This window comes from Lampris incognitus, chromosome 2 (genome assembly GCF_029633865.1).
Source record: "Lampris incognitus isolate fLamInc1 chromosome 2, fLamInc1.hap2, whole genome shotgun sequence".
Taxonomy (NCBI): domain Eukaryota; kingdom Metazoa; phylum Chordata; class Actinopteri; order Lampriformes; family Lampridae; genus Lampris; species Lampris incognitus.
Genome location: NC_079212.1, coordinates 123,112,291 through 123,138,285, shown reverse-complemented (window position 1 = coordinate 123,138,285; position 25,995 = coordinate 123,112,291). Strand labels below are relative to the sequence as shown.

Below are 25,995 nucleotides of genomic sequence, written 5' to 3'. Positions count from 1 at the left end.
AGAGGCGGCCCGCATGCGGACAATTGGAGCCTCAACCCAGCCATAGTGGCTATGATCTGGGAGAGGTTCGGGGTAACTCAAGTGGATCTGTTCGCATCGAAACTCAATTACAAGTGCCCTCGTTGGTACTCGATGCTCCCGTCCGACCTAGCGCCGTTGGGGGTCAACGCGCTTGGACTAGATCCATGGCCCGAGGAGATGCTTTACGCATTCCCCCCGCGCAGGTGACTCCTAGACCTGGTGGTCAAGTTCGAGCGCACAGGGGGTCGGTTAGTTCTCGTGGCCCCGTACGAACCGAGCACCCCGTGGTTTCCGCGAATAGTGCCCTGGATAGTAGACGAGCGGTTCGACGTCCCGGAGTGGGCGGACGCGCTCACGCAAGCAGGAGGGCTGCTACGGGAGGGCCCCTGGATAGGAGGCTCCCGATTAGCGGCGTGGATGCTTACAAAGCCAGGCTCTTAGCTATGGGACTTAGTGCGCAAGTGATTCGTGTCATCTTAGCGGCGCGTAAAGACTCCACGTATTCCAGGTACCAGGGGTACTGGAATCGATTTGACCAATTTTGCGCTGAACGCGACATGGACCCTTTGTCAGTAGGGATTGGCCCTATACTGACTTTTGTGGAGGTTTGTAGGAGTGATAGACTATGGTCTTTCTCCTCGGTCAAAGTCTGTGTATCGGCTCTCACGTTCTTCCGGGGGAAGATCGAGGGTAGCACGGTTTTCACGCACCCGCTCATGACGCAGTACCTGTTGGGTGCTAAGAAGCTCTCAGCTAAGGAGCTTACGAGAGCTGAAACTTGGGATGCTTCCCTTATTCTGCGCGCACTAGAGAAAGATCCCTTTGAACCCATGTCTACGGCAGACATGCGTTATGTCTCGGCTAAGCTGGCTGTGCTCTTGGCACTTACCACCGCAGCGAGGGGTTGTGAGCTCACTGCACTCACCATCAAGGGGATGGTGTTTTCTGGTGATCTGATGTTCACGCTCTTTACAGACCCCAGCTTCGTGCGCAAAACTGTGTCTGTCCTGACGCGTAGGGCCCCGGTGGTGATACACGCGTTTCATCCGTCACCGGTGCCTAGGGATGAGAAACGCTTGCACCTCTCGTGTCCTGTACGGGCTTTACGCATTTACATGCGGCGCACAGCAGATATTCTTAGGTCCGACAGGCTGCTGTTGACCTACAGAGTGAGCAAACCAGGTTATGCCCTTTCCACCCAGAGGCTAGCACACTGGCTGGTGGATGGTATTACGGAGGCGTATACCAAAGCGGGTAAAACAGCTCCTAAGCTGAAGGCGCATTCTACCCGAGGGACTGCTACGTCGATAGCTGTGTTGTCAGGTATCGACTGGGAGGTCATCCGCCAGGCGGCGGTTTGGAGTGGTGAGACCACTTTCTTACGGCATTATTACCGGCACGTTAAGGTGCGGTCGGTTGCCGACGCTGTTCTGGAGCAGGCCTCTTAGGATGCTCTCATCAGAACGCGTACCCCTTCCCACCAGGGGTTTGAAGGGTTCATTGGACGGCTAGGGAACGGAGGCACGAATCCTGTCGTTGTTCAATGCAATAACCCTCTCAGCCATTTTGGAGTACGTGAAATGTAACTTTGGGTTCGCGAAGCGAACCCTAGTTATATGAACAACGACAAAATGGCTGAGAATAGAGCCGTTCTCCTCCTACCCGGGCCACAGGTGTGGTGCTCATTTAGTTGGAGATGGTTCGACTTACAAAGAGGAATAGCGCTTCCGGTGGGCGTGCCAATACGGGATCGGTGGGAGGACATATGACCACAGGGGGTCATATTGTCCGGGATTGGCACGGGGAATGCACCTCCATCGTTTTTCTTTTTTCCAGCGAGCTATTGTGGATGATGTCACAATGCAATAACCCTCTCAGCCATTTTGTCGTTGTTCATATAACTAGGGTTCGCTTCGCGAACCCAAAGTTTTGCCCTTTGAGGCCCCCATGAGGGTTTTCTGTGGGCAACCCCCTGTGGTCTTGCCCACAGTAAGCCCACATGGGCATCCTGTGGGTCAGCCCATGTGGGGCCCACAGAAGTTTTGCCCTTTGAGGCACCTATGTGGGCTTACTGTGGGCAAGCCCAACTGTGGTCTTGCCCACAGTAAGCCCACATGGGTCCTCTGTGGGTTAGCCCATGCGGGGCCCACAGCAGTTTTGACCTTTGAGGTCAACCCCCTGTTGACAGTACAGTTAAAACGTTTTAAGATTACAACTGCTTTAGGGTAAGCGGTACTCAAACTTTTTATTTACCGTCCATGCCCAATGCTGCATACTAGTCAGACCTCTGCTAAAATGACAGTAAAATGTAAACAAGTTGTCCAAGGTATAACCAGTCCATCCCATACTTTACTAAAACTGCCCATCCAACAAGACAAGTATCATCTCAACTTTTTGGTTTGTTGCAGCTGTTTCATATTATAGTTAAGAGAAAGAACACTAGTTTTTTGTTAATTTTTTTCCCCTTAAATGTTCCCATAGAGCAGCTCATGCTGTTTTTTTAACCAACTTAATTACAGATGAACTATTACTCATAGCTTTACAATTTTAATAATTTTGAAACATCAGAAATTTAGCGAACATACACACACAGCAGCTTATTGTCGTCTCATATTGTCTGCAATACATCTGACATGTTGTGCATGTGTGCAGCCATAAACTTGACGCACTCCATCACTCTAGCAGTACACAAGTAAATATAGCCTATAGCCCTGGTTCAGTTTGGGCTTGGTCACGAGGTGGTGCCAATCCTCATTACTTTAAATTGGGTAATTTAATTTGAATTTTGCCCCGCCTGAGTCCACGGAACAATCAAAGTGTCAGTTTACCTAAATAAAAAAACACGGTCACATACAGATAATTTTGGCTTTACTTGCCCAGGTTTCGAGACATCTCTGTTCGAGATTTGCCTCTACCTCAACAGGTGAATGGAATCCCAGGCTAGATTAAATGCGCCACCTGTGGCTAACTCATGCTGTGCACTTACATTTCAATTGTTGTTTTGTTCAGATGCTGTGACAAAAAGCAGCCGGGCCACAGCATCTGAGGTGGAAGCTGTGGCTCAGAAATGCCAGGGATAGAGACGGAGGAAGGAGCAGAAGGAGCAAAAAAATAAATAGATTTATTGTTTTTTTTTTTTCAGATTTAATGTTCTTATTGTGTTCAAATGTGGTTCTATGTTTGTTGTTCTGTTTTATAAAAGCATTTAATTTGGTATATAGTTTTGTTTTTCAATTCCAATTGTTTCCAATTTTCAATTAATTCTTTCTTCGTATAATTTATATTTTCTTCATTTCTTTGTTTGAGCTGGCTGTCAATAAATGTCACTAGCATACCAGGTACACATGGGGCACTATGGGCCTGTGTTGGGCCACTGCTCCCAGCCTAAAGGGTGGGCATACTATGGGCATGCTGCGGGCCCACAATGGATCCCATTGAGGGCCCACTCTGCTTAGTGTGGGCAGCCCACCAGCGGCCTTTTGTGTGGGGCCCACACGTGCCCCGCATTTCATGCCGGTAACAGGGCCCACCCTCTGTTCCTGCCTGCAGTGGCCCCACATGGGCCCCAAAGAGGCATGTTTGCTGGGCATCGAGAGAGAGAAAAGACGTGTGAGAAGAGAACAGTTTGCAATAGTCAGTATACTCTATAATCTCGTTGGCAGAACAGTGGTTGGTAAATTCATTGCGACAGAAACCGACCCACCATGCAGTACAGGTTGTGAAGCACTCAACTTAAAGGCAACTAATTGTAGGTTAAGGCAAAAAGATAAGTTTTAAGTTTGGATTTAAAGGACTCAACAGACTCTGATTGTCTGATGGCAGCAGGCAGGTTTTTCCACAAGAACAGGGACCTATAGGAAAAGGCCCTGCCACCAGCTGACTTCTTCATAACGTTGGATACACACAGGAACCCTGTATTTTGAAAGCACAGAGCTCGAGATGGAATGTACAGCTTAAGGAGATCAGACAGGTAAGATGGGGCAAGCCCATTTAGGATTTTATAAGTCAGCAGAAGCACCTTGTATTCTGATCTAACATGGATAGGATGCCAATGAAAGGAGGCAAGAATTGGTGTAATATGGTCAAATTTCCTAGATTTAGTTAGGATTCTAGCTGCAGCACTCTGAACCATCTGAAGACTTTTAGTGCTAGCATGTGGAAGACATGAAAACAGAATATTACAATAATCAAGTCTGGATGAAATAAAACATGTATTAAAGCCTCTGTGTCAGCCATGGATGGGGAAAGACCGAATTTTAAAGTGAAAAAAGGCAGTCTTGGTGATTTTTTTAATGTGCTTGTCAAAGGAACGGATGGGATCGAACGTAACACCGAGACTTTTGGCTGCCACACTGAAATTGCAGAGTTGTCGATGCGTTACTGTTTCTTGATCCGAGTTTAAAAGCAGGAAATTTAGTGACATCCTATTTTTCACAGCAGCCAAGCAGGCATCTACATTAGTCATTTGAGTAGGATCCCGTCACTTTCTCCCTTGTGTTGTGAGAGAAATTGGCCACCACCTTTCTGTGGTGGCCATTTTTTTTTTAATTGTGCCAACATTGTATTCTGGATAAAGATTTGATTTGATAAAGATTCATTTTGTATATGAACATGGTACGAATACATTCTTTAACAAATGTGTAAACATCAAGGGCATGGCAGCCAAACCAAATAAATCCTTGGCAAACCCTTTACAGTTGATGCAAGGAAATATCTCATTTAATTACATTTCTTAGACACTAAATTCAATATTTGACACATCCATCTTGTTTTGTATACATCCCATCTCATATATTGGTAGTCTGCTGCTTTCCTACACCTAACCCTACCTCCACCTCTACTACATTACAGCAGATGTTGGTTGAACACGTTTTACATGTAAAAAAATAATAAAAAGTTTCAGTTATGAAAAAAAAAAGCTACAAAAAGTTCAGCCTCTGAGTAATGTTGGACATGACAGGTTATTAACAGTTAATTTTCAGGTCAATGAAATTAATCACCTTGAACAAATATAATCTGATAATTCTTGAGAACAGATACCCTCCCCTTTGAGTATTTTGGCGTTTTTATTTTGCTGCAGTTGTTTTTCTTTTTTCACCACAGCCTTCCCCCTCTTTCACCTTTCAGCATTTTCCTCATACTCATCTTCCCTCCGCCTTTTGTCCTAGTTCCTATCTGTCCATGATCTGGCTATCCTCGCCCAGTTTTAAGATTAACATTTGGGGGTTTATGTCTCCTTCCTCCGAGTGCTGATTGAGGTCAGTGATTGTGCCATTCCAAGCTCTCTAGATAGCCACACCTGAGCACACAAAGTAGTGATATCACCAAAACAGCCAAACTCATGTCAGGCTTGCTCTGTTTAAAAAAAAAAGAGGATAACATTGATTTATCCATAGAGCACATCTATGTACATCAGATTCCAGTCTTATCCTTGACATCTTGGCACTACAGGCAGTGGTCAATGAGACCGGAGAACTCACCTGAAGAAGTTAGTAGGTTCAGAAACCTGTGCCCCATTTCCCACTAACATTAACTCTTTGAGGTAAAGAATATTTTTAAGCGTGATCCTATGAAGACCAGTTCATTTCAGATGTGCACACTTAGAGCGGGTGCACACAGTCATTACTCAGATACATGTTAAAGTCGCTATGACGCCCATTTGAAAGGTACTGAAATGTTTTCATAGGGTTTCTATATTTTGAAAACATGCTGCAAAAGAATATGCCCCCTCACTTCTGCCTATAGGAGCCTTGTGGATATGCAACGTGATTGACAATAAGTAGGGACCAATGGAGACACTGGCATGCAAAAAAAAAAAAACTCTCCCTTTTGGCTGATAAGGAGCGGGTAGAGAGATTTTTATCTGTCTCCGTTTAGAGCACCTAGGGCATCCACAGAGACCACTTTTTTATTCTCAGTGCATCTATTTACTTGATAGCTGTCAGGATATAGTTTGACTGCTATAATAGAAAGTGTTGTGAATTGTGACTTTACACTGGCAACATGGAGACCGCCAATGGGTGACTGCTCCCGGCAAACTCAAACGTTCTCTTTCTGTTTCACCCACAGCTATCAATGTACATTATCATGAAATTAAATATTCAGTTTAACATCATCAAACCTTTTGTCCAAGCTCCCTCCAGCCTGGTGTGATGCTCTGATAGCCTCTGTAAAATTCAACCCAGAATAGCAGTCTTTTTAACTTAAATGCTCCTCGAATATCAAAGAAAGTTGAATCAGTTCATCTGGACACAACGTTTATTGACAGAAACATGTCATCACTCATATAAGTGACCTCTAACGTGTCAGGCCAGGACTCCACAGTCTACACCCATCTACAGGCGAGTGGCCACTCTTTCAAGGACTTGATAGGGAGAAACGAGGCCATGTGAAGAAGGAATGACCATCCCTCCATCCCTGGACCAGGGGGGTGGGGGAGGCGTTAAAAGTACCTCTGTCACCATCTTACAATGTTGTGATTACAAACATTCCCAAATCCTCTGTGAATAGTATAGCTATTGAAACTCTAGTTAATGATCACGCCTATTTGCATATGAAACTGATCGTTGGTTTTGGTCATTATGCTACTGTATTGTTTATAAGGGTGGGGATACCTGCAGTCAGTTGAGACTGAAGAGGAAAAAATTTTCTCTCAATAAACAGTGTCCAGATGAACTGATTAAACTTTCTTTGATTTTCTTACCTGGATTATCGAGCATCCATAAAGACATATTCCTCTAATAAACTTGAAGTATTTACATTTGTTCGGCTGCTGTTAGTCCAGGGAATTGTGCTTTTCTGACACCCCTCAAAAGTTGCACGCATGTCGACGACTGTGGGATATAATTTGGGAGGTGGTATTATTGAACCCTTGGCCAAAGTAAAGGAAAACGAGGGTGCAAGGGAGGAGGAGTCCTCCCTTCACTCACTTTAACTCGAAATGAACGTTCCTTCATTTAACTGCCCCCACACCTTTTTTTGCAACCCATGGGAAAGGAACGGCAAGAGGGAAATATTTAAAGCGGCAGTAGACAACTTTTCAACTTTCCCCCAATTTATTGGCAAACCTGACTAATCAAGAAACAAGAATTCCAATTTGCACTAGAAACCCATATGATAAAGGCAGAGTAAACATCCAAGTAGGCAGGTCGTGTTACTTTCTGAAACCTCTCAAGTCCCGGAGATCTCTCCATCGAGTGAATGCCCGTCCAAGGTTCACTCTTGTTTTATTTCATCTTCTATCACTCTCCCCCTTCGCCTTCTTTGTCTCCTCCGTCAGCTGGGTACTTTTTCTTTTGCAGGGTAGACTTTCCACAGTTACGACGCAGTTCCTGTGCCGTAAATCAATTTGCCGGGGGAACTCGTACCCGGTAGCAGACAGAATTGCATAGAGAAAGTGAGGTTTATAGAGAACCAATTGAAAAGCTGATGGCGTCAATATTCTACAGCAATTACACCGTGCAATCAACATTTATTTCACAATGACACATTAAAGAAAAAAACATGTCTATTTCCATCTTAACTCAAAAGTTGTATGCATCCCACATTCTCCAAAGTAGCGGGTTGTTAATATCAAAACACTTCATTCAGATGTTTGCTAATCTTTCCTCATGTGACGTACCTATATAAAGCGTCCATATTGAAAACAACTCGTTGGTGGCCTGGATTTCACTCCAGATGTGCACTTATTGCTGCAACAGCTATGCTGCACAACATCACTATACAATTATTACTATTACTATGACTATCTGGGTATCTGCTACATGACTTGAGAAGAGTAGGAGGAAGAGGAGCAGCATGTCACCAAGTTACTGAAGATTTCTTTTGAAAATAAATTTCCCCTTTCCCTGTCACCTCTCCAGTAGCTCACACTTCAGCTTAAACAATTACCAAAGCCACCTATTTTATAGGTTGCTGTTACAATACAGGCCTACTGAATAAAATAATAAAGTATGAGTATCTGTGACAAAGTGGGTGAGAACACACCATTTGTCCCATCATCCATCTCAATTTTTAACAGGTGTTGGCTTTCTCTGTCACAGTGGTGCAGCCTGAACTCAGGTGGTGCAGCCTGAACTCAGGTGCTGCTGATCAACTTCAAGGGAGGATTTAAGCAGTAGCCTTGGAGTTGTTAGGAGGTAGGACGTCAGGGTGTAGATGTGTGCATGTACTGTTAATTTAAGTTCTATTATGAGTTGAGTTTTGTTCAGTTAAGTTGAGTTAACTGTTAAGTTGTTTCCTTTACTTTGTCCATATTTGTTTGTTGTTTCACACATAGCTACACTCTGTAAATAAATCATGTTGGTTCAAAGGAAACAGTTCTGAGTCTGCCTCCTACATTTTTAGCCACTCAGGCCAGGCTTCCCCACAGTTGGTGGCAGTGGTGGGAATTGTAGGGGGCAGTGAAGAAAATGACAACCTGACAGAAGAAACTTCAAGCAACTGAGTTTCTACCTGAAGTGCCCTAAGATGTCTGTGACCAGCAAGGGGCAGCAGGCAGTCACCCCCATCTCCAATGCCTGATGCAACAGCAAGTTGATTGTGATGCCAAGGCAGAGCAGGAGCATATGCAACAGGAGGACAGGTGGAGGCAAATCCAGCACCAGTTTGTCCAGCTCCACCACGAGATCCAACAGGACTGCCAGGATTGCCAACAAGACAGGGGAAGTTCAACAGCCACATCTGCCCCCTCTACAGGGCCTACAGCGGAGCCACCTAACCTCCCACCAACCCAAGACATGTCTAAGGCCAATTCATCACAGTCGGCTAATGGAGGACCGCATTCCAGTCTGGTGAGGTTTGCCGACTGGACAGACCCCAAAATGCAGCCCTACAATGAAGGTGAGGATATTGAACATTACTTGATCACTTTTGAAATAATTGCTCGTGCCTGTCAATGGCCTCAGGATGAGTGGGCTCTTCACCCGGCTCCATTGTTAACTAATAAAGCCTGTTCAGCCTATGTAGCTATGGACATTGATGACACCATGAACTATCAGAAAGTAAAGTGTGCCGTGTTGCAGAAGCTTGAAATTAATGCAGAGACCTGTCGAGTGAGGTTCCGTTCCAGTGTGCCAGGAGAAGGGGAGACACCTAAAGAGCTGCAGGTCCACCTCAAAGACTTGTATGGCAAGTGGATGGTCCCTGAAGCTAAGACAAAGGAGCAAATATGTGATGCTATCATCACGGAGCAACTCCTTAAAGTCCTGAATCCTGAGCTTCGCACCTGGATTAAAAAGCGAAACCTAAAGACTTCCAAAGAAGCAGCAAAGTTGGCTGAAACCCTCCTGGCTACTCGCCATCCATCAAAAGAGTACCTCCCAGGTCCAGCCAAGCCCTGCCCACCCACGGCATTGGGTAAGCCTGTTGGGGGTAATGAGTTTAGAGTCAGGAACACGAGACAGAGTTTCTCCCCCTCAAATGCAGCTAAACTTGAACCTAGAAAAAAAACCTTCTCAGCTTGTCATTCATGTGGCCAGACAGGTTATTTTAAGGCAGTGTCCTAAGGTACATGTTGGTAAAAAGTACATGTTTTGCTCCCCAGTTACCTGTTAGTGAGCTAGAGAGAGATGAAGTCTTAGATTGTCAACAGGGGGAGCTTACAATAGGTGTGGTAATTGATGATAAACCCTGTGTAGTTCTTCTGGATTCAGGTAGCAAGCGCACCCTAGTCAGACAGGATAGTCTCCCAAGGGATGCCATATTTTGTGGAGGGACACTTGATGCTCTCTGTATTCATGGTGACAAGGTAGGATACTACGTAGCTGGGGTAGTAATCCAGGTCGAAGGTTAATACTACCTGCTTTCAGTAGGGGTATTTGGAGAACTGCCCTATCAGGTTGTGTTAGGCTGTGATCTCCCTATCCTTGCTGAGTTGATAGCCAAGCAGTCTCGTAAGGCTAGGGCTAGCCACATCAGTGAAAGTGTGCTAGCTGTCACAAGGTCCAGATGTAAGCAGGAACATGCTAGTTCAGTATCGGAGTGGGAGGAGTTACCTTTTGCTAATGAGGATGAGCCTAGTGTTCAGCACACCAGACAGCCTAGGCAAAGGAAAAGCAAGAGGAAGAGGAGACAGGACAGAGCAAGGGGAACGAAAGTGGTTGAGCATGTTACCAAGCCTTTAAATCCTGACCTTTTAGCCCTCTCTAGTGATGTTACTAAGCTTCAGAGTTTTCTAAATGTGTGCCCGAGTCAACACAAGTAACAGGTAGAGGACAGGAAGCATTTGTGGTCAAGGGAGACAAGTTGTGTCGCCATAGCCAGAATGGTGACCAGCTGGTCATTCCCCAGAGTATGAGGCCCACAGTCCTTAAACTGAGCCATTCTATCCCATGGGCAGGACACAGGACAGGCAAAAACATTTTATAGAATGGTTCCCCATTTCTACTGGCCCCAGCAGTATGCTGACACAGTAAAATATTATCAGTCCTGTCCCCAGTGTCAGTTGACAGCACCACAAATAGATTGGGCTCCTCTCATTAACATGCCCATCATCGACATACCCTTTTCATGTATTGCAATAGATATTGTAGGCCCTCTAGAAAGGAGTAGTGCAGGCCACAAGTATATACTGGTAGTTTGTGATTATGCCACAAGATATTCTGAAGCCTTTCCCTTGAAGAAAATAAAGGCCCACCAGATTGTCAACTGTCTCATTCAGCTGTTCTCCAGAGTAGGAATTCCAAAGGAAATAATCACGGACCAATGCACAGACTTTACTTCGAGCCTGCTGAAAGAGGTATACGGCTTATTGGGAATCCAAGGTGTGAAGACCAGTCCTTACCATCTGCAAATAGATGGCCTTGTTGAACGTTTTAACAAGACCCTGAAGTCCATGTTGAGGAGGTTTGTCAGTGACTCGGGATCAGACTGGGACCAATGGCTTCCATTCCTGTTGTTTACACACAGAGAAGTCCCACAAGCATCAACTGGGTTTTCACCTTTCCAGCTGCTGTATGGACATTCGGTGAGGGGCCCAATGGATGTTTTGAAGGAGGCCTGGGAAGGTCTCAAGCCACAACAGCAGTGCAGTGAGCTCTCATATGTCCTGAAAATGATGCACAAACTGGAGCGGTTTCAAGAGTTAGCTAATGGCAATCTGACTCAAATAGAGCTGTGACAGAAGCAGAGTTATGACAAGGCTTCTAGGAGGAGGGTTTTCCAGGAGGGCCAGAAAGTTCTCCTACTGCTGCCAACATATGACAGTGCTTTCCTTGCCAAGTGGCAGGGGCCATACAAGATAAAAAGGAAGACCGGCTCAGTCAAATATGAACTCTTTTTGCCAGACCGCCGGAAGAAGTATCAAGTCTTCCACGTAAATCTTCTGAAAGAATGGGTAGACCGACCAGAGCAGTCTACAACCCCGTGGGCATGCACTGTTGTTGATGAGGAAGAACTTGAGGAGCAGTATTTTCCCTCTTCAATTGAGACTCATGTTTCAGGATCTAAGTCATCTCACAGCAGGTAAACGCCTTGAGCTGGAAGTCCACATGATGCCAGACCTCTCCAGTCTTAAGCCAGGTTGTACACACCTCATTGAGCATCAGATTATTCTGTGTTCACCAGAACAACAGCCAATCAGGGACACCACCTGCTGCATCATTCCAGCCAGACTTGTTCCTGAACTGAAGCAAGAAGTGGCGGACATGCTAGCTACAGGGATCTTTGAGCCTTCTTGCAGTGAGTGGTGTAGCCCTGTGGTGCTGGATCCAAAGAAGGATGACCCTAAACTGAGGTTCTGTGTCAATTTTTCAAAGTTGAATGATGTGTCTGCTTTTTTCTCTCTATCCAATGGCTAGGATTGATGAACTGGTTGACCTCTTGGGAAATGCCAACTTCCTGACGACCCTTGACCTCTGCAAAGGGTATCGGCAGGTGCCCTTGGCATAATCTTCAAGAGACTTAATGACATTTAGTTCCAAGTGGCCTGTTCAGATTCAGAATGATGCCCTTTGGTTTGCACGGAGCACCAGCGACATTTCAGAGGTTGGTGGATGAAGTATTGAGAGGGACAGAGAATTATGCAGCAGCCTACATAGATGACGTCGTTATCTTCAGCTGGACCTGGCAGGAGCATGCGCAACATCTTGCTGATGTTTTCAACGTATCAAGCGTGTTGGTCTGGTCATCAATGCAAAGAAATGTCACATTGCCAAGCCTAAGGTCCAGTACCTTGGCTATGTGATTGGAGGTGGAGGCTCCCGACCTCGGGTAGGAAAGGTAGAGGCGATTGCAGCTACACCACTACCTACAACCAAGAGGAGGTTGGAGTCATTCTTGGGGTTAGTAGGTTGGTACTAGCATGTCTCGCAAATCCAGCCCAGTAAAGTTTAAATGGACCCAGGAAAGTGAGAGTGCTTTCAAAGATGTGAAAAACCGTCTGTGTCAAGAACCTGTTTTGCAGTGTCCAGATTTCTCTCTCCCCTTTACCGTGCAGACAGATGCCTCCAGAGTAGGTCTCGGAGCTGTGTTGCTGCAAGGGGAGGATGAAAACCAGTTCCCTGTGCAGTACATCAGCCGAAAACTCTTCCCAAGGGAAATATGGTATTCAACAGTTGAGAAGGAAGCTCTAGCTATCAAATGGGCTTTGGATACATTGAAATATTACCTCATTGGCAAAGAGTTTGTTCTTGAGACTGACCATCTTGCATTGCAGTGGATTTACAATATGAGAGACACTAATGCTAGAATTACCAGATGGTATTTGTCTCTCCAGCGCTATCGTTTTCAGGACCGGTACAGACCGGAACACAACAATTGTCATTGCTGACTTCCTGTCCAGTGACTCTGAGGAGTAACGGTCTTAAGGTAGGGGATGTGTGACAAAGTGGGTGAGAACACACCATTTGTCCCATCATCCATCTCAAGTGTTAACAGGTATTGGCTTTCCCTGCCACAGTGGTGCAGCCTGAACTCAGGTACTGCTGATCAACTCCAAGGGAGGATTTAAGCAGTAGCCTTGGAGTTGTTAGGAGGTAGGACATCAGGGTGTAGATGTGTGCATGTGCTGTTAATTTAAGTTCTATTATGAGTTGCGTTTTTTTCAGTTGAGTTAAGTTGTTTCCTTTGCTTTATCCATATTTGTTTGTTGTTTCACATGTAGCTACACCCTATAAATAAATTGGTTGAAAGGAAACAGTTCTGAGTCGGCCTTCTACATTTTAGCCACTCAGGCTAGGCTTCCCCACAGTATCATAGTATCATAACATCAAAATAAGTTTCATAACATAGCCTAATGAAACTCACTATTATAAGTTACAGATTTTAATGAATCATGCATTTGACAGTAGAATGCCAATTTAACATGATTTTGGCACCTCGCAAACTAAAGAGACTTTGTAAGATGCTGGTTACAACCATTTTAGATTGAAAATACCTTGGAGAAGCAAAGCCCTAATCATCCGTGAGCTGGGATGGGCCCTGAGCACAGCTTTATAGTCAGGGTCAGAACTTTAAAGGAGTGGCTTGTGTCTGTGTGTGTGTTGGCCATGTGTTGTCTTTGTCTGTTGTTGACCCTCAGTGGGCCATATGGTGGTAAACACAAAGGTTTTGCCCAAACCCCTGTTCATGCTGATAGTACTAAACCCCTCCACTCGAAGGTGAATGACAGGCCACAAAGGCAAGAATGTATAATCGCACACACACACACACACACACACACACACACACACACACACACACACACACACACACACACACACACACACACCCCTCTACCCTCTCAATGAGGCTCCATTTTTGTTTCCATCCTTTCACTTTCAGATCAGCTCTTTTTTTCTGGCTCCCAGAGGGGGGCAGGCTGACAGAAGGTCTCAGTGGACTAGCTCTAAACTACAGGCAGCTTTTCTAAGCCACACATTAAACACTGACAACTAATTATACCCCCCACACACACACACCACCCTGGGATGACATGAAGACCAATAGGGAAAATGCATCTACACACACAGCAAGAACTAAACAAGTGAGTATCAACCCTTACCAAATTATTTATGATGTCTTATCCATCTCAGGTAGGGGTATTTGCTCCTGCTGCCAGGAGTGTGTGTGTGTGTGTGTGGGGGGGGGGGATTTAGATCTGGGCGACAGCTTGGAGTGAAGAGGTTTACAGTAATCTGTATACCTATCCCACTCTGACAGCTAATGGTTAACTGTAATAACATATCTGAAAGATATTCACCAATGCTTGTGGGTGTGCGCTATGTAGGAATTTTTGTTTTATGTGTTCTCGTATTTATATGTATTTGTGCGTGTGCGCGCACGTGTGTTTCTCCAGATATAGCGTCTATCTATAGTGCATTAACTGGAATGTACCTTATCACAGATTTTTCCTTTAAGGAAAAACAATGCTGCCGATATGCACGGTAGAGGAGGTCCAGCTAGAATTCTCCCACTAAGTTTCACTTGCCTCCACATGTCCACAAAATAGGTGACAGTTGATAGTGTCTTTGTAAACCTACACATTGCCACATGTTAATTTGCACGTGTGTTTGAGGTTTGGGAGGATAAAGTTAACCTCAGACACCATGTAGTTATACTGTGCAATAAGCCATCACTGGGTTCAACAAGACAAACACCTCAGTCCTGCAAGCCTGCCCCAGCATAACCCTGGACTGGATGTAAATGTGAAACCCCAGATGAGTCAATTTAAGATTGAAATTCGCCACAAGCACAAGATTTTCCTGAATCAAAGGAAAGACTAAACAACACCAGAGGTTTCCATCAGTGACTTCATGTGTTTGATGAGTAAATGTGTACACGAGTGTGGGGCAAGTGTATATTTGTGTTTAAGTGTAGTTTGTGTAGTGTAGTGTGGTGTTTTCTAGTTTCATGCAGTGTAGAAGTGAGGTATTGTGTTGTCATGCATGGGTGAGGGTTACCTTGGACAGTCTTTGTTTAGCCTGTCAGGTTTGTGATTAGTGGCTAAGGTAAGGGTGGGGAAAGGTATTTCCACAGAGGTGCTAGGTTTCCTGAGAAGGATTCAGAATTAATTGACATTCGACATTTGAAGGTATGTGCATAAAAACTATTGGCAGAATGCATTGGTATGGTTTGCGGGTGACTCAACTTGCGAGGTGTTTGGTATCCGGTGTCCTTTTCATTTCTTTGTCGCATAGTAGAGGTGACTAAGATACGCTAACGATAAACCACAACAAAAACGTTACTTGAGACCCCATGAATCATCCTGGACCCCTTTTAGTTTTTGGATGACGTTAAAGGCACAATTAACCAAGACAAGCGCAAACATCTTACTGTCACCGGCAGGGCGCAATGGGTGGAGCCGAGGAGGTGCGGTTTAGGGCTTTTAGATCAGAAGGCATCAGATCTCAGTCCGGATTTGAAGTAATCTAGGTGAAGTTTCTGTGAAGGACTTTACGCACATCCACAGTGAAGACTGAGAAGAACATGTAATCTTGTTTTGCCAGCAATTTCTTTGGAGAGCCTGTACTGAATACCTTTTTCATTTAAAACACACACACACACACGCGCGCGCGCACGCCAACATATCTGGGTGTGACTGGACTACTTTCCAACTCACTTTTAATTGAATTAGCATGGAAAGAGGAACGGTCGCTCCTAGGTGTCTCCAACCTTCACCGCGGGCAGCACGCAAAAGCGAGTGGCTGAGGAGCACTCTCGCCCACCATCACCGCCCCGACCCCGGCGCGGAGAACGAAATCGTCGTTCTGGCCACGGGAGTGGACCAGTATCTCCAAGAGGTCTTCCACCACCTCGCCCATCCCAACCACGACGACGTTGTGTCGGCGGAGGACTTCACCGTGCTCTGCGCCCTGCTAGGTCTTGCCGGGGCGGCGGAGGAGAGGGCGAGGGAAGACGGTCGGAGGGAAGGTGAGAGGGAATTTCAGGATATTTGTTCGGGGCTTCCTGACGGGATTTCTTTCCGGGACTTTCATTCGCGGCTCTGCGGTTACTTCCGTGTCCGCGCCTCGAGCAGCGGAAACGGACAGCGTTTGCCCGTTACCGAGGAGACGGAGTTGGTGGAGCGCGAAATTCGGTGCCGGTGGCCCCGCGTCCGGCGGAGAAGGTGTGTTAGTTTCGACGTCAGCAGCAGGGGTCAGATCCGGGCCTCCCCGAGACCTCTCAGAGGACAAAACCGTACGGAGGCCTCTGAGAAAGGTACATGACGCACACATGGATGATTCTCAAATAAGGGAGTTTTTCTGTCACCAGGGTAGATTTTCAAGAATTTTTTTTTTGAAAAAGAAAAAGAAAAAGGAAAACTATTATTGTGTTTTTTAGAGTTAGGTTGTGTTAGCTATAAAAAAAAAGATTTGCTTCAACGATGACATTTTAATACTTTTCCAGTACACTGAAAATTCAAATGTGCCGGAATTTCACTGTTTTGGGCTTGTCCCCAACCCAGACTTTTTAATTTCCCCTCTATAATAAAGTAACAAAACTGGTTAAATTCATTAAAGCTTTACTTTGCATTTTCTCACAATAATTTAAAAAGACATATTTCAAATTCATAGGGTTTATATATGTGCAATTTGCACATTTTGTATAGTTAAATATCGCTGTCCCTCGTACAGCCGTCATTAGCATCACACCGAACATTTTAGAGAGCAATAACATTTTTTTTCAAACGACAATGTGGTTGCCATGGAAATGTGAAGTGCCAAGGCCCATGACCAGTCATGGCAGAAGCATGACTTTTTCATGTCCACAAATTTAAGTAATTTGAAGATTTATATGTCTTTGATCTGAGAGTATGTTTATTAGGCGTCATTACCAAATAAGTTACTAATTGAGTATTTTAGTTCAGAAATAAGAAATTTCATTTTATTCACATATATTCATTGTACATTGTATGTTAGCTAACAAGTTAGGTTAGCAAGTCTAAGACTTAGCCAGCTTTTTCTCCAAAAAGTGAAAACGATCATCACCATCATGTGTCATTACCATCACATTTTGTTTTTAAAACTTTGAAAAAAGCATCATAATATCAAACTTATTTTGTAGAAGATCAAAGCTATGCTGTTTGTTCCAGACCACTTAATAGAGCTTTTGAAAAAGAAAACAAAAAGCAGATTTTAAAGAAATTTAGTTTTAATTTTTTCAAAATTTCAAAAGCCAAAAGTGCCCCAAATTGAAGAATCACTGATATATTGTCACATCTGTGATGTCTTCTGTAGGACAGCACCTGACCGGGAGTTGACCCTAAAAGAGGATAGACCATTTTAAGGGCAGAGAACCAAATGCACTTCATGCTTTGTCATTGTTGTTACCTGATTGTACATGATTGTTTATGTTTTTGCAAGGGCCAATACTCCACTGGACTTGTGCTATTCATGGCCAATGTAAAATTGTTGACGGGTGACCTAAAAATGAGAAATGTGCATTGGCTATAGGTCTGCATCTTTGTAGTTTCAGTTCAACAGGTTTACTCATTTTTCCATCCTTCGCCCTTTCTTGTCTCTCTTTTCTCCTCGCTTCACTTCACTTCTCTTCACTTCGCTTCACTTCGCTTTGCTTCTCACAACTCTCCTCTTTTTCACTCTCCTCTGCTTTTTCTTTCCTTTTTTTTCTTTTCCTTTCCTTTCCTTCTCTCCTCTCCTCTCCTCCCCAGCTGCTGAGGAGGCAGCAGCTCTAAGAGAGCTGGTGGAGGATCTCCGTTGTGCACTACAGGGGAGTGATGCCCGCTGCCTGGCACTGGAGGTGGCACTCAGACGGGAGAGAGCACGCAACCACCCCAGTTCCATAGACTTCATTTCTTCAAGCAAGGCAACTTCTCTTTCTCCTACAGTAGAAAAACAGGCTACAACAAACAATACAAGTCCAGATTCCCTCAGACAAAAGATTGGTGTAGAAGGAGAAGGGGAAAAGAAAGCAGCACGAAGGCGAGATGCCAGGGACCCAATTCTCAGGGAGCTGAAGTTGATCCGCTCCTCTCGTGATGGACAGATGGAGGAGGCAATAAAATTCAATCGGCAGCTGGAAGAGGAGCTGTGCTGGGCTTATCAGGAGGTTCGCAAACTAGAACGAGTGGAGTCCTCACTGCGGACAGAGAATGCTGAGATCAGGTTGGTTATGTCAGTAATAAGTCATGTCAGTAATAAGTGAGCAAATAAATTAAGATGATGTATGGAGAGGTGGATCAGATGATGGATGTTGATGGATGGATGATAGTTGGATGATTGATAGATAGATGGATGGATGAAGGATCAAGGGATGTTAAATGGATTGATGAATGCATAGATATAGTAGTTGGGGGGATAAATTAATGATTGATGGATCATGAGGATAGGGATGGAGGGACTGAACAATGGTTGCTGGTTAAATAGAGGGGTAGATACTGGACTGAAGCAGTGATATTGGCTCTGAATCAGGAGGCGAGCAGAGGAGGCCAGGGAAGCTCTGAGACAGGGACTGCAGAGAGTCCGCATGATCCAGGAGCAGGCTGAGACTGTGCCACAGCTTCGGACCAGGATCGCACTGCTGGAGACTGAGCTGCACCAGCACAGGTACACACACATTAATGCACATGCATGTGACATGCACACACACACACACACACACACACACACACACACAGGCAAACATTTTGTGTCTCTCTAGGTGTATTTGTGTGTCTGTCTAGGTAAGAGTAATAGTGTGTTTGGGCACTGATTTACATATATTTGCATCTCGGTCCTACTGATTTGAAAGTCAACACATTGAAGCCTTTTGGTAAAGTTCCAGCAGTTACAATTCAGCTGAGTGGGAGTGTGCCGCATGTTTTTGGTTTAATATTTAACATTATCCTATCACATTAACAAGTGCACTACTCAAAAAAATAAAGGGAACACATAAGCAATGCAATGTAGCTCCAAGTCAATCACACTTTTGAGATATCAACCTGTCCAGTTAGGAAGCAACACTGATTTGTGAATCAATTTCACCTGTTGGTAAATTGTCTAATTTCCACCTGGTGGAAATTAGACAATTTGCAAGCCAACCCCTATAAAAGGAATGGATTTGCAGGTGGTGGCCACAGACCATTTGCCTGTCCTCATCTTTTCTGGCCGATCTTTGGTTAGTTTTTCATTTTGCTAGTGCCCTCACCACTAGAGGTGGCATGAGGCGGTATCTGCAACCTACAGAAGTTGCTCAGGTAGTGCAGCTCATCCAGGATGGCACATCAATGCGTGCTGTTGCAAGAAGATTTGATGTGTCTCCCAGCACAGTGTCCAGAGCATGGACGAGGTACCAGGAGACAGGCCAGTACACCAGGAGACGTGGAGGGGGCCGCAGGAGGACAACAACCCCGCAGCAGGACCGCTATCTGGTCCTTTGTGCAAGGAGGAACAGGAGGAGCACTGCCGGAGCCCTACAAAACGACCTTCAACGGGCCACTAATGTGCAGGTTTCTGCTCAAACAGTGAGAAACAGAATGCATGAGGATGGTATGAGGGCCCTACGTCCACAATTGGGGCCTGTGCTCACAGCCCAACACCGTGCAGCCCGATTGACCTTTGCCAGAGAACATCTTGGTTGGCAGATTCGCTATTGGCGCCCTGTGCTCTTCACAGATGAGAGCAGGTCCACACTGAACACATTTGACAGACGTGAGAGAGTCTGGAGACGCTGTGGAGAACGTTCTGCTGCCTGCAACATCCTCCAGCATGACCGGTTTGGCGGTGGGTCAGTGATGGTCTGGGGAGGCATATCCTTGGAGGGCCGCACAGACCTCTACGTGCTAGCCAGAGGTACCATGACTGCCATTAGGTACCGGGATGAGATCCTCAGACCCATTGTCAGACCATATGCTGGTGCCGTGGGCCCTGGGTTCCTGCTCATGCATGACAATGCTCGTCCTCATGTGGCCAGAGTGTGTCAGCAGTTCCTGTATGTCGAGGGCATTGATGCTATGGACTGGCCTGCACGTTCCCCAGACCTGAATCCAATCGAGCACCTCTGGGACATCATGTCTCGTACCATCCGCCAATGCGATGTCGCACCACAGACTGTCCAGGAGTTGACCGATGCCCTGATCCAGGTCTGGGAGGAGATCCCTCAGGAGACCATCCGTCGTCTCATCAGGAGCATGCCCAGACGTTGTAGGGAGTGCATACAGACACGTGGAGGCCACACACAGTACTGAGCCTCATTTTGAATCGTCTTGAAGAATTTCCACAGAAGTTGGATCAGCCTATGTTCTCTTTTTCCACTTTGATTTTGAGTATGATTCTGAATCCAGACCTTAATGGGCTAATGATTTTGATTTCCATTGATCATTCTTAGGTTATTTTGCTCTAAACACATTCCTCTGTCTAATAAATAAAGATTTTCCGTTGAAATATTTCATTCATCGAGGTCTATATTGTGTTTTTAGGTGTTCCCTTTATTTTTTTGAGCAGTGTAAAAAACACAATGGAGGATAATTTTTACTCCACTTTCATCCACAGATAAGGCAAGATAACCCTCTTTAACAAATTAGAAGCTGTGAGCAGAAAGGGATTCTGTTTTTGTCAGCCTGTTGTGGGACTAAACTTGAGTGTCATGGGATACTGTGTATGTGTATGTTATCATTTTAATAACAGAAAGACATTGTGATGCATTACAGGGTCTTGCTACCTGCTAACGTTGTGGAGCATATTGGAGCCTGCCTTCAATAGACAGGCCAGGGCATGCAATTGGAGCGACAGGCATTTGATAATCAGTAGCGTACCGTGGGGTTTCAGTCAGGGCCTTCAGTAATGAACTGCCCCCCCCCCCCACACACACACATTTGTAATATGGGTGCTGATACAGCTGACACAGCCACATACAAAATGCACTATCATGCACTATATGCACTTCTGCATTAACACCAACAAAACAGCAGATCCTCAAAAACCCTTATGCACATGCACACTACTGTGCACGATTGCAGCTATTGCAGCATCACCATCAGATCTTCCTTTATGTCACTCAACAACCAGATTGCAAACGTATGCCACATGGCACAATAACAACAAACAAGTTTCCACATTTGATGTAGTCTTCACCAGTCACTTGCACAACTTCAACAAATTCAATAAAGTATAGCCACAATATTATCAGTGCAACACCTTCAATTCCTTAAGAAAAATGTACACACCAATCTGGAGTTGAAGTTCCACCTTACTTGAGAAACTCGTGGCAGCCTTCTCACAAAATTCATCCAGTAATTTAGTCCGTTTGGGAGAATGTGTAAAAAAATGCAGACAATCTTCCCAGATTCGCAAAAAAAAAAAAAAACGCAATTGGTAACAAGATGGTCAGTAGCTGTGAAAGCAGTGGCCATTGCGCTTAGTTTGCTCACAACCCGCCACAGGCTCCCGCTCAAAATTGATGATGACATCAGGCTCGCACCGATTCATAACAGGGCCCCTGGGGCGTTCTGTCACTATACATCAAAAATTCGATTGGCTGATGATACGGCCACTCAAAGTTTTAATCAGTTTGCAGCTTCAATGAAAGACTAGGAATACCACTAATGTTGGTCCTAGGAGCTGTGATGCGTTTAGATGACATAGAAAATCCCTGCTCAGCCCCAGGAGAAAACAAGTAATTGAATTCAGGCACATTTCAGACACACTTCAATTTAACTACGAGAAACAAATTATGATTTTGACTTTGAAAGGGCCCTGATAACTTTAACAGCCCACCACTGTTGTTGATACACAAACATACAGAATCTAAAACGTTCAGTATTAGTTAACTGGCATAGAATTTGAGGTATGTCTTACCTTTTACTCCCTCAGGTCTCACTGCATCTGTACTGCTGACCCCACCCCACAGCCTTTATACCCAGCGGGAGGAGATGACATTCACCACAGAAAAGGTGAGTGACAAGAAAACTGACAAAACTGACAGCGAACCAGACAGGCGTCACTGAACACATTAGGGTGATGAGTTGTCGCCAAACTCGAGCAGAGTGACTGCCTTAGGCTCATGCACAGAAGCATTCTTACTATTATACTGCTACACCTTTATGAAAAAAGATGATGGGGAGTGCATTATTTTTATTTTCTTCTTTGCTGAAACAGTAGGAAAACATAGCAGGAGACAAAATAAGGGAGACTCGGGATAGAAGGCTCCATGGACTTGGTCCAAGAGAAGTACCATGAGTCCATGAGGGTTCAACAATTTGACCATTCATACAAATATTTCTGCTATGTTGTAGATGCTGAGTGGCTTCAAAGAGCCGTGGAAGGAAGAGCTGCTTCTGATGAAGAAGAAGAGGAGAGGGTGAAGAAGAAGGAGCAGGTGAGGGTAGATCGAAGGACAGAAGAGAGACAATGCTGCCTGGCCGAGGTGAAAAAACTCATCCGCCAACTGCACAGCTGTGACAAAGTGTAAGTGTGGCACATCAAGTGTACACCCACATGTGTGTATACACACATTTACACAAAACACATAGACACTTGTACATGCATGCACACCTCTCTAACTTCTTCTAATGTCTCTCAGAAGTCTAAACCCAGTGGTCTGCCATCTCCATGACAAAAACTTCCTGGGAAGGGGGCACAGTTGGAAGGGACAGACCCAGTCAGATGGCAACAGATGCTTTGGGCTGGAAAAGGTGGGGGAGAGAGAGAGAGACATAATGAAAGAGAGAGAGAGAGAGAGAGAGAGAGAGAGAGAGAGAGAGAGAGAGAGAGAGAGAGAGAGAGAGAGAGAGAGAGAGAGAGAGAGAGAGAGAGAGAGAGAGAGAGAGAGAGGAGAGAGAGAGAGAGAGAGAGAGAGAGAGAGAGAGAGAGAGAGTGAGAATGGAGGAAAGTCAAGTCAAGTCATTGTTCTGCTGAAGCTGTTCATCTCTGAAAACTATTTTTTCCCCAGCAACTCTAAAAACCCGCTCCTCTTTCTTTTTGACACAGTTTTTCTATCTCACATGGATTTATCAGCTGGTCCCAGGGTCATAAGATACAGTAAAAGAGAGAGAGAGAGCAAAATCATTTTCATTTGTAGCAAAAATACTTCTAGTTCGCATGATGAGCATCAAATACCCCCTTTGCCAGAAACCTGAGGAGGAGCGCTCACAGCTGGAGATGCACATAGAGAAGACTGAAAAAACACACCTGTCTCTGCTGGAGGAGAAGCTCACAGATGCCCTCACACTCCTGCTGCAGCTACGCAACAAGGTGTACACACACACACACACACACACACACACACACACACACACACACAACACACACACACACACACACACACACACACACACACCACACACACTATTGTGTTATACACTATACAAAAACCTCTTCATTTCCATCTAGTGTTTGTACTTTAAATTACATCTGTCTTCCCTGTATCTAGAATGTGTCTCGCAGGGCTCTGGGGAAGATCTTGATGGACACTCTGGATATGTGTAGTAGGAGTGGACACGGTAGGTCTCATCTGCAATATCCCACTATACTCTAACCCTAACTGTATGAGTAGTGTTTTTAGATCTTGTTTGCCAGTTATTCTGATATTAAATTATATTGCATAATAAAAGGAGAAATGACGTATGACAAGCTGATTGGTTTGTGTGACTATGACATCATGAAGGTCTTCAGCAAGTAGACATTATAAGTCTGGCCAACTTCTTTATGTCACTTTCCGTTTTAGTTGGGAGATACTTATATCGCAAATAGAGATGTATGCTAGGGAATAATAACAAGCTATGCTAGTATTACCCAGAATTCAGCTATTGACCGTACTAGAGCACTTTTGAGAAGTTCAGGGGGGAGTATGCAGCTGAGTCAATATGTTGTTCATGTTATCTTTATCATGTTTATAATTTTATCTGTAAGTCCAAAGACTGTGAATCGGCCATACTAAAATTGTCCCTAAGTGTGAATGTGTCGGGCCTGTGATGGCCTGACGACCCTGTCCAGATGTCTCCCCGCCGGATGCCCAATGACTGCTGGGATAGGCTCCAACATCCTCGTGACCCGATTCGGATAAGGGGCTTGGATAATGAATGGGATGAATGACATATGACAAAGTTATCACATATTTTAACATGTTAGGGAATTTTTAAGAATCATTTTGTTAGAAACCATGGTATTGATGTGTCAGAGGGCTATAAGAAAGATTATTAGTGTCACGCATGCGTCGCTGTTAGCCATCTGAGTTTACAATTGCTAGCGATTTCTTAATGCAACTTCAAAACTGATCAAAATCTTCCTCAGCCAATCCGGAAATGCATACGAGAGTAGTACTCGAAAACTCATCATTATTAGTGTTGGACTGTGGAAATTGGGAGAAAACAGAAACGAACAACCTGTCTCTTTAACTACACGAACACATGTAGTTTATTTCCTTATATTCACAAACCCGCCCAACCACATGGCGCTGTGTCACCATAATGACACCCTGAGCCCTTAAAGTGAGCACGTCAACGTCATACAAACAAGCTATGTCTGTAAGTTCACTATAGGACATAGTTCAAGGGCATTATTTAAACACTTGTGCATTTTAACATTTGGCTAACACAAGGCTGTGACATCAGCCAGGGAGGGATCCTTAAAAGGAAATGTACACTATGCTAATGGTGCTTGGATTGTTGTTTTTTTTTTACTCTTTAATTTTAATTGAATCAATTAGGGCCCACCAAGGTGCTCCAGGTGGCCGATGCACTCTGTGTCCAGCTGACATCCAGTGACCTCTTGCTAGAGGGTGAAGGCGATGGAGGTGAGAGAGTGGTTTGGAGGCGAAAGGAGAGTGGCACACATGGCTGGGCCCTCAGGTCATCAAACCACCAGCACCAACCCTCTGGTCATCTCCTGTTAACAACCACTATCCAGCTCTTCATGTCATGTGTGTGTATAGTCACATAGATAGCATCTATCCTATGGAACCCCATTACAGAGTGAGATGCACAGACAAACCACTGTGTTTATTTTATTGGGTTTTTGCATCTTGCAACTTTCCCAGATTTCAAAACCGGTTTGTATTTAAGAAAAAATTGCTTGCTAATTAAATATTCTAGTATTTTATATGTTATATATTCTATTTAATTAAACTGTGTTTTCAATCACTTGTATTCACAATAACCTCCTGGGCTGGGAATACAATCTAAAGAAAATCTAGCGATCAGCAGTCTTGTCTCTCATCACTGTTGGAAACTCATGTATTATTTTCCCAGCCACAGATGTGGTGTTCTGCTATTGTCACTACCTTAAGAAATATAATTTCCTTTTGTATAAAAAGAAAAATCACAAGTCACAAAATCTTTTTGTGTTTGCGTGTTGGGGAAAAAAAAGAGAGATAAAGGAAATGAGAGGGAAAAATATTTAACAAGTTCATAAATTGTCATCACACTTTCTTATTTCCCATTAGCAAGACCACAGTCACATCTTCTGGGCACATCTTGGGCTCAGTAGTTATATTGTTCATGGTGATGCTAGTATTTAGGGTGTAGCAAGCTTCTGACTACTTTTCAATTTGTAGTCTGTCATTTACTTCAAAAAATGTTCAACAGCGTTCAAACCACACTGTGCTAACCATCACACACTGACAACTTACTGTATGCAACCTTTGTATGAAGGCCTGAGCGCACAATGCATGGTGGATGTAAAGATGAAAAATACAACTGAAAATTAAAATTAAAATAATTACTGAAAACGAAGAGGAAATATTGAAAAGTTACTTGACTTTAATACTGTGTATATGACGGTGCAGTGCAGTGTGACTTAACCGTTTTATATATCGGAAGATTTTCCTCATGAAATAAATGACATGTTTCACTGCAGACTAAACCCGTTGATCCAAAGATGCTTTGCTGCAGAGATAGCACCCAATTTCCATCAAGATGAGCAAATGTTATGGTTCAGCTACAGGTAGCATTACTTGCTTGTGTGATTTAATGATGGAGGAAGTGACCTTGAAGAATGTGGTCCATGCCAATAACTCCAAACAGGCTGCAGGAAGGGTATGAGAGAGGAGCAGAAGAGAATAAAGAGGGTTTTTATGTGCTTATCAGAGACCTTGGTGTAAAAAAAAGGACTGTTCTCAGCT

General features: G+C 44.5%; 1 protein-coding gene across 1 annotated transcript; it reads left to right on the top strand.

Annotated features, from left to right (window-relative positions):
- The first annotated feature begins 15,575 nt into the window (after positions 1 to 15,575).
- On the top strand, positions 15,576 to 25,710 carry si:ch211-112f3.4 (EF-hand and coiled-coil domain-containing protein 1). The gene is made up of 9 exons (XM_056274880.1): positions 15,576 to 16,158; positions 17,612 to 18,065; positions 18,372 to 18,506; positions 21,750 to 21,829; positions 22,172 to 22,343; positions 22,459 to 22,570; positions 23,007 to 23,129; positions 23,308 to 23,377; positions 24,583 to 25,710. The coding sequence occupies exons 1-9, from the start codon at positions 15,576 to 15,578 to the stop codon at positions 24,813 to 24,815; spliced, it is 1,962 nt and encodes a 653-aa protein (XP_056130855.1). The 3' UTR covers positions 24,816 to 25,710.
- Positions 25,711 to 25,995: the final 285 nt, after the last annotated feature.